Source organism: Oncorhynchus clarkii, chromosome 1 (genome assembly GCF_045791955.1).
Source record: "Oncorhynchus clarkii lewisi isolate Uvic-CL-2024 chromosome 1, UVic_Ocla_1.0, whole genome shotgun sequence".
NCBI lineage: Eukaryota > Metazoa > Chordata > Actinopteri > Salmoniformes > Salmonidae > Oncorhynchus > Oncorhynchus clarkii.
Genome location: NC_092147.1, coordinates 40,648,002 through 40,666,137, shown reverse-complemented (window position 1 = coordinate 40,666,137; position 18,136 = coordinate 40,648,002). Strand labels below are relative to the sequence as shown.

The following is an 18,136-nucleotide window of genomic DNA, read 5'->3' as shown; positions in this document are numbered from 1 at the left end:
TTGTGTAATGTGATTTTGGACTGTTTAATGAAGGAAACTCCAATTCCCTTTTGAGTTTAACTAAATCAGAGGACCATCCATGAGCCCAGTTAGGGTCAGGCATCCTGGGACAGGCCCTTTTCTGCAACTCCTGAATAAAACCCCAACTTTGAGAAATTCTCAACAGACCATGTTTTTCTCCATTACGAGAGGACAAAGGTTGCAGACCATTGTTGAATCTTTTAACCATACCACGTGGTTAAACTCTTAGACTATCGATACCGACAGAATAAGAACAAGTCTTTGATATTAATTACTAGTCTGCAGCTTGGAATTCGGTATCATTGAACGCGAAGAACGACAACTGCCGAAACATCCATTCTACAACAACATGAATGAATGTCACTCTGAACTACCCACGACAGAGAGAGAGAGAGAGGACGGAAACTCTACAACAGAAACTAACTTTTCAGCAGAGATCCCAACGACACACTGAGCGTAAATATATATATTGATTGCAGTTGTTCCCGAATGAGTGAGCGTTCATGTGCAAAGGATTAGCATTTCAATTGTTATAATTATCAACTGTGCGTTGTCTTCTCAGTCGAGCCCCACTTCCCTTTTGTACAACAAGCCGCCATGCCGGTTTAGCCCACTAGGGCACATTCCCCTATCATTTCTTGTAGCCATTTTTACATTGTTTGTTTGTTTATGCATTTCTGTGAATTACTTAGTTAGTAAATAAATGATTTAAGAAAATTGATGTATGGATGACTCATAGTGAAGACTAGGTTCGTGCAGATAACCAACAATTTACGACGTTTGGAATGAGACTAAGTAAATAATTCATTAATTCGAAGACTAATTGATCAGATATAAAATATCTGAAAAGTTATATTAGGAAACTATAACTTTGTAATCTGAATATTTTCCTTGGTGCCCCAACTTCCTAGTTAATTACAGTTACATGATTAATCAGTTTAATTGCGTAATACTAATTACAGAGAATCTTTGATAAAAACTAAAAGTCTTCATTTAATGATAGTAAAGACACGACACCACCCAACTACTTCATCCCCATACTGTTATTTATTTTTGCTCTTTTGCACCCCAGTATTTCTACTTGCACATCATCATCTGCACATCTATCACTCCAGTGTTAAAGCTAAATTGTAATTATTTCGTCACTACGGCCTATTTATTGCCTTACCTCCCTAATCTTACGACACTTGCACACACTATATATAGATTTGTCTATTGTGTACGTTTATCCCATGTGTAACTCTGTGTTTTTGTCGCACTGCTTTGCTTTATCTTGGCCAGGTCGCAGTTGCAAATGAGAACTTGTTCTGAACTGGCCTACCTGGTGAAATAAAGGTGAAAGAAAAAACAAGAGGTGAAAAAGGTTTCCGAGGCCTAACTCTCACACTTTTATGCAGCAGCCCCCAGTAACCTTGTGAATGTCTTGTTATTCATTCACCATGCGCTCCCCCCTCCCTCTCCATCCCTTCCTACCCATCAGAGCAAACAAGAGAGGCTGAGGTTCTGAGAGACTTGTTGTCTGGATCCACACTCAAGTGTCTCTTGGGGGGGTCTGAGACAGCTTCAGACAGAGTAGCTTGCTTTCGGACAAAAAACAAGCGTTTTATACAGCTCGCTGATTCAATTCTGAAAGATTGTTCACAGAGGTACCTTATATAACCTACTTACATTTGCTGCTGAGATCATACAGAGCCCCAATCCTTTCCTCAGTTTCTTTGTACTGGTATGTATGGGGCTGGTGGGGAGAAAAGGCTAGAGGGGGGTTGCTACTTCACTGACTCAGACACTCAGAAGGGGGCTATAGCAGTGAGACTGCATGCTGGTGCTCTCTCTGACACTTGCTCTGTCAACCTGGTTTGTCACGAGGAAGCTACAGTAGGATGAAAGTGGAAACAGCTGACCTGTGTGGGTAGGTGTTCTTGAGTGACAGATGCTAGCCGAGCAGTCTTCTACCTGGTGCTGTGGACACACTGTCACTCAAAGAGGCCAAAGGCTCCTTTAACCCTAACATCATATTTCCACAGAAATGGTATTCACACTCAGAAATGGTATTCACACTCAGAAATTGTGTTCTATTTTCCTGGTTAAGCCAGACAGAGAAGAGCCTTGTGAAGTAGAAAACACTATAGGTAAGCTAGGTTGATTGTATATGCCACTTCATATTTTCCAGTTCAAATTGGGTACACAAGTCTAGCAATACGCTGAAAAAGTCCCCTATAAGAGCTTGAAGAAGAAAAGACAGAATTGGACCTTTCCACTTAAGAAAGCTCTTACATCCAACTAATAACAGCTACCCACTTCCCTAGACCCTAATACGGAAGGATGTGCCTAAAACTAGACACACAATAAAATAATCCTGAATGCTGTGCTGCGATGTTCCATAGGCGCATCTCAAAACAACCCAAAGGCAATACAAGTACCCTCCGAACACACATACAGAACTCAGTCACTCAGAGGCCCACTCAGTACCCAATTCATGTCTTCCAAGCCCGCCATTACTCACTCCATCATTGTCGAAAATGTCGAGCCATCATGACAGTCATTCAGGCAACGTAATAACAACGTTGAGGAGCAGGCTACAGCAGGAGCCAATTAAAGTGCCTCTCTGCAGGCAGAGTGTCGATGACTCACCTCCAGACGCAAGTATTCATTCTGCTCCTGGGAGAGGAGGCTGAGGAGGACACCGCTGGGGACGTGGGTTCGCACCTGGAGCTGCACGCTGGTGTGACGGGCCGGGAGAGACCAGCCCACCTGGTACTGGACATGGCTCCTCCTCCCATCGAAGGAGAACTCTGGGACTTCTGTAAGTCGAAGAGAGAAAAACATAGAGCTGCCATGAGGGCTTCAACTACAGTACATTATTCATGATGTATTATTTATACTGTACCGTCTACTGTGTGGACTCAGTAGCCAATTAAAGACAATTCACATATTCAGTGCCTTGCGAAAGTATTCGGCCCCCTTGAACTTTGCGACCTTTTGCCACATTTCAGGCTTCAAACATAAAGATATAAAACTGTATTTTTTTGTGAAGAATCAACAACAAGTGGGACACAATCATGAAGTGGAACGACATTTATTGGATATTTCAAACTTTTTTAACAAATCAAAAACTGAAAAATTGGGCGTGCAAAATTATTCAGCCCCCTTAAGTTAATACTTTGTGGCACCACCTTTTGCTGCGATTACAGCTGTAAGTCGCTTGGGGTATGTCTCTATCAGTTTTGCACATCGAGAGACTGACATTTTTTCCCATTCCTCCTTGCAAAACAGCTCGAGCTCAGTGAGGTTGGATGGAGAGCATTTGTGAACAGCAGTTTTCAGTTCTTTCCACAGATTCTCGATTGGATTCAGGTCTGGACTTTGACTTGGCCATTCTAACACCTGGATATGTTTATTTTTGAACCATTCCATTGTAGATTTTGCTTTATGTTTTGGATCATTTTCTTGTTGGAAGACAAATCTCCGTCCCAGTCTCAGGTCTTTTGCAGACTCCATCAGGTTTTCTTCCAGAATGGTCCTGTATTTGGCTCCATCCATCTTCCCATCAATTTTAACCATCTTCCCTGTCCCTGCTGAAGAAAAGCAGGCCCAAACCATGATGCTGCCACCACCATGTTTGACAGTGGGCATGGTGTGTTCAGGGTGATGAGCTGTGTTGCTTTTACGCCAAACATAACGTTTTGCATTGTTGCCAAAAAGTAAAATTTTGGTTTCATCTGACCAGAGCACCTTCTTCCACATGTTTGGTGTGTCTCCCAGGTGGCTTGTGGCAAACTTTAAACTACACTTTTTTTGGATATCTTTAAGAAATGTCTTTCTTCTTGCCACTCTTCCATAAAGGCCAGATTTGTGCAATATACGACTGATTGTTGTCCTATGGACAGAGTCTCCCACCTCAGCTGTAGATCTCTGCAGTTCATCCAGAGTGATCATGGGCCTCTTGGCTGCATCTGTGATCAGTCTTCTCCTTGTATGAGCTGAAAGTTTAGAGGGACGGCCAGGTCTTGGTAGATTTGCAGTGGTCTGATACTCCTTCCATTTCAATATTATCGCTTGCACAGTGCTCCTTGGGATGTTTAAAGCTTGGGAAATCTTTTTGTATCCAAATCCGGCTTTAAACTTCTTCACAACAGTATCTCGGACCTGCCTGGTGTGTTCCTTGTTCTTCATGATGCTCTCTGCGCTTTTGACGGACCTCTGAGACTATCACAGTGCAGGTGCATTTATACGGAGACTTGATTACACACAGGTGGATTGTATTTATCATCATTAGTCATTTAGGTCAACATTGGATCATTCAGAGATCCTCACTGAACTTCTGGAGAGAGTTTGCTGCACAGAAAGTAAAGGGGCTGAATAATTTTGCACGGCCAATTTTTCAGTTTTTGATTTGTTAAAAAAGTTTGAAATATCCAATAAATGTCGTTACACTTCATGATTGTGTCCCACTTGTTGTTGATTCTTCACAAAAAAATACAGTTTTATATCTTTGTGTTTGAAGCCTGAAATGTGGCAAAAGGTCGCAAAGTTCAAGGGGGCCGAATACTTTCGCAAGGCACTGTATGACAGAAGCCAAAAACAGTTATATTGTGTGAGCCATGCATTTAAAGCCTTAAGACAAATTTCCATTCCACAAGAGCAATTAAAAAAAAGTTAAAACCTATAACCTATAAAACCTATAATTCAAAGCCAGTGCATTTTGATCTTATTGGGGGAAAAAATGACCTCCCATATTAGGATTCTACTATGTAATACAGTCCACTCTACACCCTTTGATACCCACAGACAACACTTGTCCTAACCCGACTGTATATTCTCTAAGAACGTACCGTCTTCACAGTGGATCCCTGTGTAACCGGGCCCACACTGGCAGCGGAAGGAGTCCCACTGCCCGTTACAGCGCCCCCTGGCGCCACAGGCTGGTACACCCAAGTTTACACAGTTCCCATCAGTCAGAGAGCAGCCTGGGGCACTGCTGGAGGACTCTGAGGGATAACCAAGGTCATAGAGCTGGAGCAGAGAGGGAAGAGAGGCAGGGGGGTGAAGGAATGAGGGAGCGAGAGAAGGAGGGTGAGTGGGAGAGAGAGAGATGTGGGGGGGAGAGAGAAGAGAGAGGAAGAAATAGAAAGAAAGTTAAAAAATTAGGGCAAGAGAGAAATGAATAAGGGAGAGAGAGAGAGAGAGAGATGGCATGAGGTTTTCAGTATAACCTCAATAATGCACAATACAACCTTTTCTGAAGCATAAAGTAAAGATGAGAGAAGGTCATAGGCATAAAGGAGAAAAATAACGAAGGAGAATACATCCCGCCAGTACATATAACCTGTCTGACATTAAGGTACTAAGACTAAAACTTATTAAAACTGAGTTGTTGGTTAGGGTCTCGTAAGTAAGCATTTCACTGCAAGGTCTACACCTGTTGTATTCGGCGCATGTGATTAATACAAGTTGATTTGAAGGGGAATATGATGAGTGAAAGACATCAGCATTTAGAAGATACTCCCAGCTTAGCCTTGAGCTCAAATTTACATTCCTCTTGAGCTCATGTCTTCATGAAACCTAGTGAGTCAACTAGACAGGTCAAGGAGTGAGAAAATGTAAGAAATAAAATGCAATGTCCAGAGCCGAGATTGAGTTAGAGGTAAACTTGTTGTTGGGGTGTTAGGGGGGAGAGCGCTAGACTTTTGTGTCTTACCATACTATCCACAACCAGGTTGCGCAGACATCCAGTGAAGTGCTTGTGCTGCAGCTGGGGATACTCATAGGACATGTTTTCGTTGACACCACCCAGCTGCAACACCTGACTCCCATTCAGGTACCTGTGGAAAAGAGGAGACACGTCATTGTCAATGCCTGTCCATTCAAACCATTCATCTGTCTGTCCATTTGTTTGTTTCGTCCAACCATCCTTCCAGAATCACACCACTCACTCATGTCAACTCATCTGTATAGTACCTTATCTTAATTGTAACCAACACTGGATGACACAGTGGCTGCTACAAGAATTGGAGTATGCATGGTAGATGGATAGACGTTCGTAGATCTTTTAATACCTTTCAGAGGAACTATTTTGGCCATCGGCAATGCCTTGACTGGCTGGCAGGTGTGATTGGTGTGATGTCAGAGGGGTGGGATTCTGAGCAGGACAGTACCTGTCCCTATTGGGCGTGACTCCTCTGACTTCACAAGAAGAGCGGTCCTCGGTCATGGCCCAGCTGTCCACGCCCTCTGTCTCCATGACAATGGCACTGGAGCAGCGATCCAGGGTGAAACGCACTTCCTGAAAACCCAAGAGAAGAAGAGGAAGGTAACAATCTCTGCACACACACAAACATACACACACAGGTAAGAACATGGAAGAATATGTGTTTTCAGGATGCGAATACAGCCATTTAATGGTTTGCTTACTTTACTGTTGCTCCTAACATCTAGACGGTGCCAGCGTCTGTCGGACACAACCACATTTCCCGGCAACTGCAGGACCAGGGTTCCAGACCCATGGTTGATTTTCAGGCTAGGTGTACCACCAATCAGCTCTGAGGAGAAGAAAGGTCATCAGTACCAGCATCACCATGACATTCCACCTACAGACTAAAAGGGTCAAAGTTCAACTGTGGTGTAGGATGCACTTCTGATGCTCTTGGAGGGATGTTGTTCAGTGTCAAATAGTCAATGCATACATATATACTTTACATGAAACTGTATATTTACTGTACATATGTAACGAACAGTTCATCCCAAAGGTACGGACCATTATCTACTTTTCATTAACAAGTGAAGTGAACCCATTAACAAGGTTACACTGTTTGAGTGTTTTGTCTCTGTCTGGGCTGTATGACTAAGCAACCTAATTAATCCGAATAACGCAGGATATATCCCACACATACCATTTGTTATTCAAATCATGCACCTCGGTTGGACTGGAAGGTAGATGCAGTATACTTGCCTTTGTGTAACAGAGTTGGTTTGGTAAACCACGCTAGAGGGCTGATTAACTTTGCCTGAGACCTAAAGACTTGAGTTAGCTCCCAGTTAATGCCTAGGCTTTAGCTCAGAGGGCATACGTGATCTCTATGACCTGGGTTCAAATCCTAAGTGGGTAACACATTACCCTACCTATGGCCATGTAGTCCTCTGGGTCTCTGGGAAGCAGGGTGGCCAGGGGCCCACTGTAGAGCAGCAGCCCATCCTCAGCCCCTGTGATGAACTCCAGGGAGAGATGGCTATCAAAGCACGGCCTTATGGGAGGAAACCAGGCATAGCCGTTGCCAAGGAAACTTCGCCTTGTCTGCTGGCACTCAGGACCCTCGTACTGCGGTGGGCACTGGCATCTGTGGTGGCATTGAAAGAAAGCACCCCAAAGAACATTAACAGTGATTTTTCCATGTTGAAACATTATGACGGGGCTGGCTATATTGTCATATCTGTGTGTGTGTGTGTGTAAAGTGCTGTGCAACGTATCTTTATAAATGACAGGCAGGGCTTTCATCTACATACAGTAGCTACTTGTGCATTAGGCATGACACACATCAAGTACATATTAAATACTGCATTGAAAGCATTACTTAGAAACACAAGTCCCTCAATCGTTCTATTCATTTTATTATCCTTATAACATTGTTTAGCCTGTGAGCCGAAACATAGGTTTAGGGGCTGTAGAACTCCTCTAACTTACAACTGCTCAGCAGCACATCAGATCCCTTTGTTCGAGCATGATTAAGAACACGATTCCTACTTTTCTAGGCCCCCTACAGTATCACTGATTCTAAATCTCTCCTTGTTTCAGTCCCATTACTCTGCTGTGCAGATTCCATGGCATGGTGTAGTGTACGGACTCTCTCAGAAAAAAGGGTACGGTTAGGGAACAGTATTTTTCCCTGGGGTACACAAAGATCTAAATATACATAATGTACCTTCAGAGGTACACATTAGAGCTCACATGATACTGTTCGGTACCTTTTAGGGGACATCTAGTATAATGGTACATTTTTGTTCCCAGTCATTGGAGGGGTGGCTAGTGTGGGCGTGGCTTTCAGTTATTATTTGGCACCTTGCAGGGTACCACTATAATGACAATAGTTTGCACCCCTTTAAGTACAGTGTATGTGTGTGCAAGAGTGTCTTGTGTGTGTGTGTGTGTGTGTGTGTGTGTGTGTGTGTGTGTGTGTGTGTGTGTGTGTGTGTGTGTGCGCATGTGTGTTATGTAGGCAGAAGCACTCTGACTGATTTCTTTGTGATTACCTCTCATTTCCCTTCCTTTGCCTTGATTACAGCTTAAAGTGCTTCTATGGACCATTGCTAACTGAATGAAGAACAAAATTAAGCAGAATGAATTGATCGTCTTCATGGCATGCCTCCACTTCTTCATGGAATGCCTACACTTCTTCACGACATGTCTCTACTTCTTCATGTTATGTCTCCACTTCTTCAAGACATGTCTCCAGTTCTTCATGACATGTCTCCACTTCTTCATGTTATGTCTCCACTTTTTCATGGCATGCCTCCACTTCTTCATGACATGTCTCCACTTCTTCATGGAATGCCTCCACTTCTTCACGACATGTCTCCACTTCTTCATGGAATGCCTCCACTTCTTCACGACATTTCTCCACTTCTTCATGGAATGCCTCCACTTCTTCATGAAATGCCTCCACTTCTTCATGACATGTCTCCACTTCTTCATGACATGTCTCCACTTCTTCATGGCATGTCTCCACTTCTTCATGGCATGTCTCCACTTCTTCATGGAATGTCTCCACTTCTTCATGGAATGTCTCCACTTCTTCATGGCATGTCTCCACTTCTTCATGACATGTCTCCACTTCTTCATGGCATGTCTCCACTTCTTCATGGCATGTCTCCACTTCTTCATGGAATGTCTCCACTTCTTCATGGAATGTCTCCACTTCTTCATGGAATGTCTCCACTTCTTCACGACATGTCTCCACTTCTTCATGGAATGTCTCCACTTCTTCATGGAATGTCTCCACTTCTTCATGGAATGCCTCCACTTCTTCACGACATGTCTCCACTTCTTCATGGAATGTCTCCACTTCTTCATGGAATGCCTCCACTTCTTCATGACATGTCTCCACTTCTTCATGGAATGTCTCCACTTCTTCATGGAATGTCTCCACTTCTTCATGGAATGTCTCCACTTCTTCATGACATGTCTCCAATTCTTCATGACATGTCTCCACTTCTTCATGACATGTCTCCACTTCTTCATGGAATGTCTCCACTTCTTCATGGAATGCCTCCACTTCTTCACGACATGTCTCCACTTCTTCATGGAATGTCTCCACTTCTTCATGGAATGCCTCCACTTCTTCATGACATGTCTCCACTTCTTCATGGAATGTCTCCACTTCTTCATGGAATGTCTCCACTTCTTCATGACATGTCTCCACTTCTTCATGACATGTCTCCACTTCTTCATGGAATGTCTCCACTTCTTCATGACATGTCTCCACTTCTTCATGACATGTCTCCACTTCTTCAAGAAATGTCTCCAGTTCTTCATGACATGTCTCCACTTCTTCACGACATGTCTCCACTTCTTCATGACATGTCTCAGATTCTTCATGACATGTCTCCACTTCTTCATGACATGTCTCCACTTCTTCATGGAATGTCTCCACTTCTTCATGGAATGCCTCCACATCTTCATGGAACGTCTCCACTTCTTCATGACATGTCTCCACTTCTTCATGACATGTCTCCACTTCTTCATGGAATGTCTCCACTTCTTCATGACATGTCTCCACTTCTTCATGGAATGCCTCCACTTCTTCACAACATGTCTCCACTTCTTCATGGAATGTCCCCACTTCTTCATGGAATGCCTCCACTTCTTCATGACATGTCTCCACTTCTTCATGGAATGTCTCCACTTCTTCATGGAATGTCTCCACTTCTTCATGGAATGTCTCCACTTCTTCATGGAATGCCTCCACTTCTTCACGACATGTCTCCACATCTTCATGGAATGTCTCCACTTCTTCATGGAATGCCTCCACTTCTTCATGACATGTCTCCACTTCTTCATGGAATGTCTCCACTTCTTCATGGAATGTCTCCACTTCTTCATGACATGTCTCCACTTCTTCATGACATGTCTCCACTTCTTCATGGAATGTCTCCACTTCTTCATGACATGTCTCCACTTCTTCATGACATGTCTCCACTTCTTCAAGAAATGTCTCCAGTTCTTCATGACATGTCTCCACTTCTTCACGACATGTCTCCACTTCTTCATGACATGTCTCAGATTCTTCATGACATGTCTCCACTTCTTCATGACATGTCTCCACTTCTTCATGGAATGCCTCCACTTCTTCATGGAATGCCTCCACTTCTTCATGGAACGTCTCCACTTCTTCATGGAATGTCTCCACTTCTTCATGGAATGTCTCCACTTCTTCATGGAATGTCTCCACTTCTTCATGGAATGCCTCCACTTCTTCATGGAATGTCTCCATTTCTTCATGGAATGCCTCCACTTCTTAATGGAATGCCTCCACTTCTTCATGGAATGTCTCCACTTCTTCATAGAATGTCTCCACCTCTTCATGGAATGCCTCCACTTCTTCATGACATGTCTCATCTTCTTCCTGACATGCCTCCACTTCTTCATGGAATGCCTCCACTTCTTCACGACATGTCTCCACTTCTTCATGGAATGTCTCCACTTCTTCATGGAATGCCTCCACTTCTTCATGACATGTCTCCACTTCTTCATGGAATGTCTCCACTTCTTCATGACATGTCTCCACTTCTTCATGACATGTCTCCACTTCTTCAAGAAATGCCTCCAGTTCTTCATGACATGTCTCCACTTCTTCACGACATGTCTCCACTTCTTCATGACATGTCTCAGATTCTTCATGACATGTCTCCACTTCTTCATGACATGTCTCCACTTCTTCATGGAATGCCTCCACTTCTTCATGGAATGCCTCCACTTCTTCATGGAACGTCTCCACTTCTTCATGGAATGTCTCCACTTCTTCATGGAATGTCTCCACTTCTTCATGGAATGTCTCCACTTCTTCATGGAATGCCTCCACTTCTTCATGGAATGTCTCCATTTCTTCATGGAATGCCTCCACTTCTTAATGGAATGCCTTCACTTCTTCACGGAATGTCTCCACTTCTTCATAGAATGTCTCCACCTCTTCATGGAATGCCTCCACTTCTTCATGACATGTCTCATCTTCTTCCTGACATGCCTCCACTTCTTCATGGAATGCCTCCACGTCTTCACGACATGTCTCCACTTCTTCATGGAATGTCTCCACTTCTTCATGGAATGTCTCCACTTCTTCATGACATGTCTCCACTTCTTCATGACATGTCTCCACTTCTTCAAGAAATGTCTCCAGTTCTTCATGACATGTCTCCACTTCTTCACGACATGTCTCCACTTCTTCATGACATGTCTCAGATTCTTCATGACATGTCTCCACTTCTTCATGACATGTCTCCACTTCTTCATGGAATGTCTCCACTTCTTCATAGAATGCCTCCACTTCTTCATGGAACGTCTCCACTTCTTCATGACATGTCTCCACTTCTTCATGACATGTCTCCACTTCTTCATGGAATGTCTCCACTTCTTCATGACATGTCTCCACTTCTTCATGGAATGCCTCCACTTCTTCACAACATGTCTCCACTTCTTCATGGAATGTCTCCACTTCTTCATGGAATGCCTCCACTTCTTCATGACATGTCTCCACTTCTTCATGGAATGTCTCCACTTCTTCATGGAATGTCTCCACTTCTTCATGGAATGTCTCCACTTCTTCATGACATGTCTCCACTTCTTCATGACATGTCTCCACTTCTTCATGGAATGTCTCCACTTCTTCATGGAATGCCTCCACTTCTTCACGACATGTCTCCACATCTTCATGGAATGTCTCCACTTCTTCATGGAATGCCTCCACTTCTTCATGACATGTCTCCACTTCTTCATGGAATGTCTCCACTTCTTCATGGAATGTCTCCACTTCTTCATGACATGTCTCCACTTCTTCATGACATGTCTCCACTTCTTCATGGAATGTCTCCACTTCTTCATGACATGTCTCCACTTCTTCATGACATGTCTCCACTTCTTCAAGAAATGTCTCCAGTTCTTCATGACATGTCTCCACTTCTTCACGACATGTCTCCACTTCTTCATGACATGTCTCAGATTCTTCATGACATGTCTCCACTTCTTCATGACATGTCTCCACTTCTTCATGGAATGCCTCCACTTCTTCATGGAATGCCTCCACTTCTTCATGGAACGTCTCCACTTCTTCATGGAATGTCTCCACTTCTTCATGGAATGTCTCCACTTCTTCATGGAATGTCTCCACTTCTTCATGGAATGCCTCCACTTCTTCATGGAATGTCTCCATTTCTTCATGGAATGCCTCCACTTCTTAATGGAATGCCTCCACTTCTTCATGGAATGTCTCCACTTCTTCATAGAATGTCTCCACCTCTTCATGGAATGCCTCCACTTCTTCATGACATGTCTCATCTTCTTCCTGACATGCCTCCACTTCTTCATGGAATGCCTCCACTTCTTCACGACATGTCTCCACTTCTTCATGGAATGTCTCCACTTCTTCATGGAATGCCTCCACTTCTTCATGACATGTCTCCACTTCTTCATGGAATGTCTCCACTTCTTCATGACATGTCTCCACTTCTTCATGACATGTCTCCACTTCTTCAAGAAATGCCTCCAGTTCTTCATGACATGTCTCCACTTCTTCACGACATGTCTCCACTTCTTCATGACATGTCTCAGATTCTTCATGACATGTCTCCACTTCTTCATGACATGTCTCCACTTCTTCATGGAATGCCTCCACTTCTTCATGGAATGCCTCCACTTCTTCATGGAACGTCTCCACTTCTTCATGGAATGTCTCCACTTCTTCATGGAATGTCTCCACTTCTTCATGGAATGTCTCCACTTCTTCATGGAATGCCTCCACTTCTTCATGGAATGTCTCCATTTCTTCATGGAATGCCTCCACTTCTTAATGGAATGCCTCCACTTCTTCATGGAATGTCTCCACTTCTTCATAGAATGTCTCCACCTCTTCATGGAATGCCTCCACTTCTTCATGACATGTCTCATCTTCTTCCTGACATGCCTCCACTTCTTCATGGAATGCCTCCACGTCTTCACGACATGTCTCCACTTCTTCATGGAATGTCTCCACTTCTTCATGGAATGCCTCCACTTCTTCATGACATGTCTCCACTTCTTCATGGAATGTCTCCACTTCTTCATGGAATGTCTCCACTTCTTCATGACATGTCTCCACTTCTTCATGACATGTCTCCACTTCTTCATGGAATGTCTCCACTTCTTCATGACATGTCTCCACTTCTTCATGACATGTCTCCACTTCTTCAAGAAATGTCTCCAGTTCTTCATGACATGTCTCCACTTCTTCACGACATGTCTCCACTTCTTCATGACATGTCTCAGATTCTTCATGACATGTCTCCATTTCTTCATGGAATGCCTCCACTTCTTAATGGAATGCCTCCACTTCTTCATGGAATGTCTCCACTTCTTCATAGAATGTCTCCACCTCTTCATGGAATGCCTCCACTTCTTCATGACATGTCTCATCTTCTTCCTGACATGCCTCCACTTCTTCATGACATGTCTCCACTTCTTCATGGCATGTCTCCACTTCTTCATGGCATGTCTCCACTTCTTCATGACATGTCTTCAAGACATGTCTCGACTTCTTCACGACATGTCTCCACTTCTTCATGACATGTCTCCACTTCTTCATGACATGTCTCCACCTCTTCATGACATGTCTCCACTTCTTCATGACATGTCTCCACTTCTTCATGACATGTCTCCACTTCTTCATGACATGTCTCAGATTCTTCATGACATGTCTCAGATTCTTCATGACATGTCTTCATGACATGTCTCCACTTCTTCATGACATGTCTTCAAGACATGTCTCCACTTCTTCATGACATGTCTCCACTTCTTCATGACATGTCTCCACTTCTTCATGGAATGTCTCCACTTCTTCATGACATGTCTCCACTTCTTCATGGAATGTCTCCACTTCTTCATGACATGTCTCATCTTCTTCCTGACATGCCTCCACTTCTTCATGGAATGCCTCCACGTCTTCACGACATGTCTCCACTTCTTCATGGAATGCCTCCACTTCTTCATGACATGTCTCCACTTCTTCATGGAATGTCTCCACTTCTTCATGGAATGTCTCCACTTCTTCATGACATGTCTCCACTTCTTCATGACATGTCTCCACTTCTTCATGGAATGTCTCCACTTCTTCATGACATGTCTCCACTTCTTCATGACATGTCTCCACTTCTTCAAGAAATGTCTCCAGTTCTTCATGACATGTCTCCACTTCTTCACGACATGTCTCCACTTCTTCATGACATGTCTCAGATTCTTCATGACATGTCTCCATTTCTTCATGGAATGCCTCCACTTCTTAATGGAATGCCTCCACTTCTTCATGGAATGTCTCCACTTCTTCATAGAATGTCTCCACCTCTTCATGGAATGCCTCCACTTCTTCATGACATGTCTCATCTTCTTCCTGACATGCCTCCACTTCTTCATGACATGTCTCCACTTCTTCATGGCATGTCTCCACTTCTTCATGGCATGTCTCCACTTCTTCATGACATGTCTTCAAGACATGTCTCGACTTCTTCACGACATGTCTCCACTTCTTCATGACATGTCTCCACTTCTTCATGACATGTCTCCACCTCTTCATGACATGTCTCCACTTCTTCATGACATGTCTCCACTTCTTCATGACATGTCTCCACTTCTTCATGACATGTCTCAGATTCTTCATGACATGTCTCAGATTCTTCATGACATGTCTTCATGACATGTCTCCACTTCTTCATGACATGTCTTCAAGACATGTCTCCACTTCTTCATGACATGTCTCCACTTCTTCATGACATGTCTCCACTTCTTCATGGAATGTCTCCACTTCTTCATGACATGTCTCCACTTCTTCATGGAATGTCTCCACTTCTTCATGACATGTCTCCACTTCTTCATGACATGTCTCCACTTCTTCATGACATGTCTCCACTTCTTCATGACATGTCTCCACTTCTTCATGTTATGTCTCAGATTCTTCATGACATGTCTCAGATTCTTCATGACATGTCTTCATGACATGTCTCCACTTCTTCATGACATGTCTTCAAGACATGTCTCCACTTCTTCATGACATGTCTCCACTTCTTCATGACATGTCTCCACTTCTTCATGACATGTCTCCACTTCTTCATGACATGTCTCCACTTCTTCACGACATGTCTCCACTTCTTCACGACATGTCTCCACTTCTTCATGGAATGTCTCCACTTCTTCATGGAATGTTTCCACTTCTTCATGGCATGCATCCACTAGTGCATCTGCATGTCTACGAGCCATAAATCTTAATCAAAGAAATGACTTGATATTCAATACATGCAGTGAGAAAAACAACACTTTCGATCCAAACAGGGGAGAAGCAGAATATTCTCACATCCCTGGTGAAAAGTGATATGAGGCGAACTGGGCTTGGTAGAGAATGTCACAGCCATCTATTTCCATGCGGCGTCTCTGAGCATATGGCTCTGCTGTGCACTGTTAGGGTCTGTTTTCTCTTTTCTCTCCGTCTCCAACTCTGTTTATTCTGCAGAGGGCCAACACATGTCAGGAATACTGATCCATTTGGAGAGAGACAGGGGGATGGTTCTAGGAAAGACTGTGTGTACACACAGACAGATACGGAAGAAAGAGTGCATGCACGTTTGTGCTTAAGCATACACACACACATGGACAAAAGAACACACTACAGACACGCACACACACACAAGCACATACCTTCCCAGGCATTTTCCATGTGACTCCAGAGAGCAATGCCAATCCAATCCAGACTCCAGAGCATGTTTCTTCCTCTGTTTCTCCCTTTTGACTGACACTATCTGATAAGGCAATGTCTCAGACTGGCTATTAAGCTCTCTCTACATGGGATGGTGCCGAAATTGGATTTTTTTACGCACATACTGAATACACCTTGGGTTATATAGCAGCATCAATATTCTGACAAGGGCTAGGACTTTCTCTCACAAGACTGCAGACTGCAGCTGATGTGGCAGATAAAAAACAGAGAACGCATGGCTGTGCACCAAATGGCACCCTAGGGCCCATAGTGCTCTGGTCAGAAGTAGTGCACTATATAAGGAAAAGGATGCCATTTGGGACACAGGCCATGAGTGTAACCCTCGTGTTCTAAGGTTTTAAGGCCGACGTGTTATTCGGTATGCACGTCTGTCTGGCAAACTTCACTTTACATGTTCATGTAAATGGTATTAAGTGGGATTGTGAAAAGTTGTCAGCACTTACAAGAGAGGGGTGGGTAGTTATTGTTGTAATCTCACTGGCCTACATTTCTTAAATCCTACCATTAATCCTTATCATCAAATTAGCTCCATCCTGTTTCCTCTGTGATGCGCCCACATGGGGCAATTGTACTGGGTTTTATGGATTTCTGACTGCTGTATATGCTTAGCGTTCAAGGCTCTAGAATTTAATTAGGAGATAATTCATCATTGAACTGCACATTTTTTTTAACCCTTAATTTATTGTCATTCTAGTCTGAAATACATTTTTTCCCAGGTAGCTCTAGTGTCATTTCTGATTCGGATCTCATTTTCTCCACATCACCATCTGTGTGTAGATTTCCTCTTGACTATTTCTATCACCTTGTCTCAGTCATCTCTTAGTTGTGTCCTATGAAAGTATATTTTATCTTGCGTAATAAATTAAATACAATAAAGAACTCATGTTCAGTAGAGTTAAATTGGAAGAAAATGGTCAGAATAGCCCTATATCTTGTTTTCAGCTATGATGTGCCTTAATAAACACAACCCAGTTCACATGGTCCTCAGGTGAGGTGTGTTGCTGTAGTCGTTGCTCTCTGCTCACCTGTACCCGCTGAGGGTGTCCATGCAGGTGCCTCCATTGAAGCAGGGGTTTGTGGCGTAGGAGGAACAGGCCTGGTGGACACGGTCCCTGGCGGTGCAGCCACACACGGCTGAGGAAGTCACTGTCACAGACACCAGGGCCATGTTGCCAGCATCCACCAGGGTGGGCGTGTCACTGACGCTGAGGTATGTGGAGCAACCCCCACCCGCCCTGCAGTCTGTGTACACACACTCATCCACCTGTACCTGGGACACATTCACCCGCAGCAGAGACTGCAGCTAAGGAAAGAGAGTGAAAGAGAGAGGGAGAGAAGGAAGGAAGGAGTGTGATGAGACAAGTTGATACTCCTTGCACATAGACATATTTACATTCAAATAACCAAGGGCGCAAAATGGCCGATTTATTTTCAATAAATGACTGAGGTCTGAGAAAGACAGACAGAGAAAAGAGGGAAGGAGATGAAATGAGTGAGGGATGGAGGGAGGGAAGAAGCGGATGCTAGGATACAGACTGGAGTATGTTCCGGGATTCATTCGATGGCATTGAGAAGTTTATTTACCTAGGCAAGTCAGTTAAATAAGAACAAATTCTTATTTACAATAATGGCCTACTCCGGCCAAACCCAGACAACGCTGGGCCAATTATACATAACTCTAATTATCAGCCGGTGACTGCTTTGATAAAGGTTAAATAAATAAAAAATATATAAAAAAATGTATAAGTGCATTGACAACGTCATCCCCACAGTGACCGTACGTACATATCCCAAACAGAAGCAACATCCACACTGAGCTAAAGGCTTGAGCTGACGCTTTCAATGAGTTTCAAGGAGTGGGACACTAATCTGGACGCTTATAAGAAATCCCACTACGCCCTCCGACGAACCATCAAGCAGCCAAAGCGTCAATACAGGACTAAAATCAAATCCTACTACACCGGCTCTGATGCTCATCGGATGTGGCAGGGCTTGCAAACTATCACAAATTACAACGTGAAACCCAGGTGCGAGCTGCCCAGCGACGCAAGTCTACAAGACGAGTTAAATGCCTTCTATGCTCACTTCGAGGCTAGCAACACTGAACCATTTGT

The 18,136-nt window shown here is 43.7% G+C and overlaps 1 protein-coding gene across 1 annotated transcript in view; it reads right to left on the bottom strand.

Moving 5' to 3' along the window:
- LOC139416251 (neural-cadherin-like) overlaps positions 1-18,136 on the bottom strand; it is a 118,791-nt gene that overhangs the window by 22,537 nt on the left and 78,118 nt on the right. The window contains exons 22-28 of the mRNA XM_071164690.1: positions 17,048-17,325; positions 7,141-7,355; positions 6,433-6,560; positions 6,177-6,304; positions 5,720-5,843; positions 4,854-5,034; positions 2,653-2,822 (exon numbers count right to left, since the gene is read on the bottom strand). Coding sequence (XP_071020791.1) covers positions 2,653-2,822; positions 4,854-5,034; positions 5,720-5,843; positions 6,177-6,304; positions 6,433-6,560; positions 7,141-7,355; positions 17,048-17,325 — 1,224 coding nt within the window. The remainder of the gene's footprint in view (positions 1-2,652; positions 2,823-4,853; positions 5,035-5,719; positions 5,844-6,176; positions 6,305-6,432; positions 6,561-7,140; positions 7,356-17,047; positions 17,326-18,136) is intronic.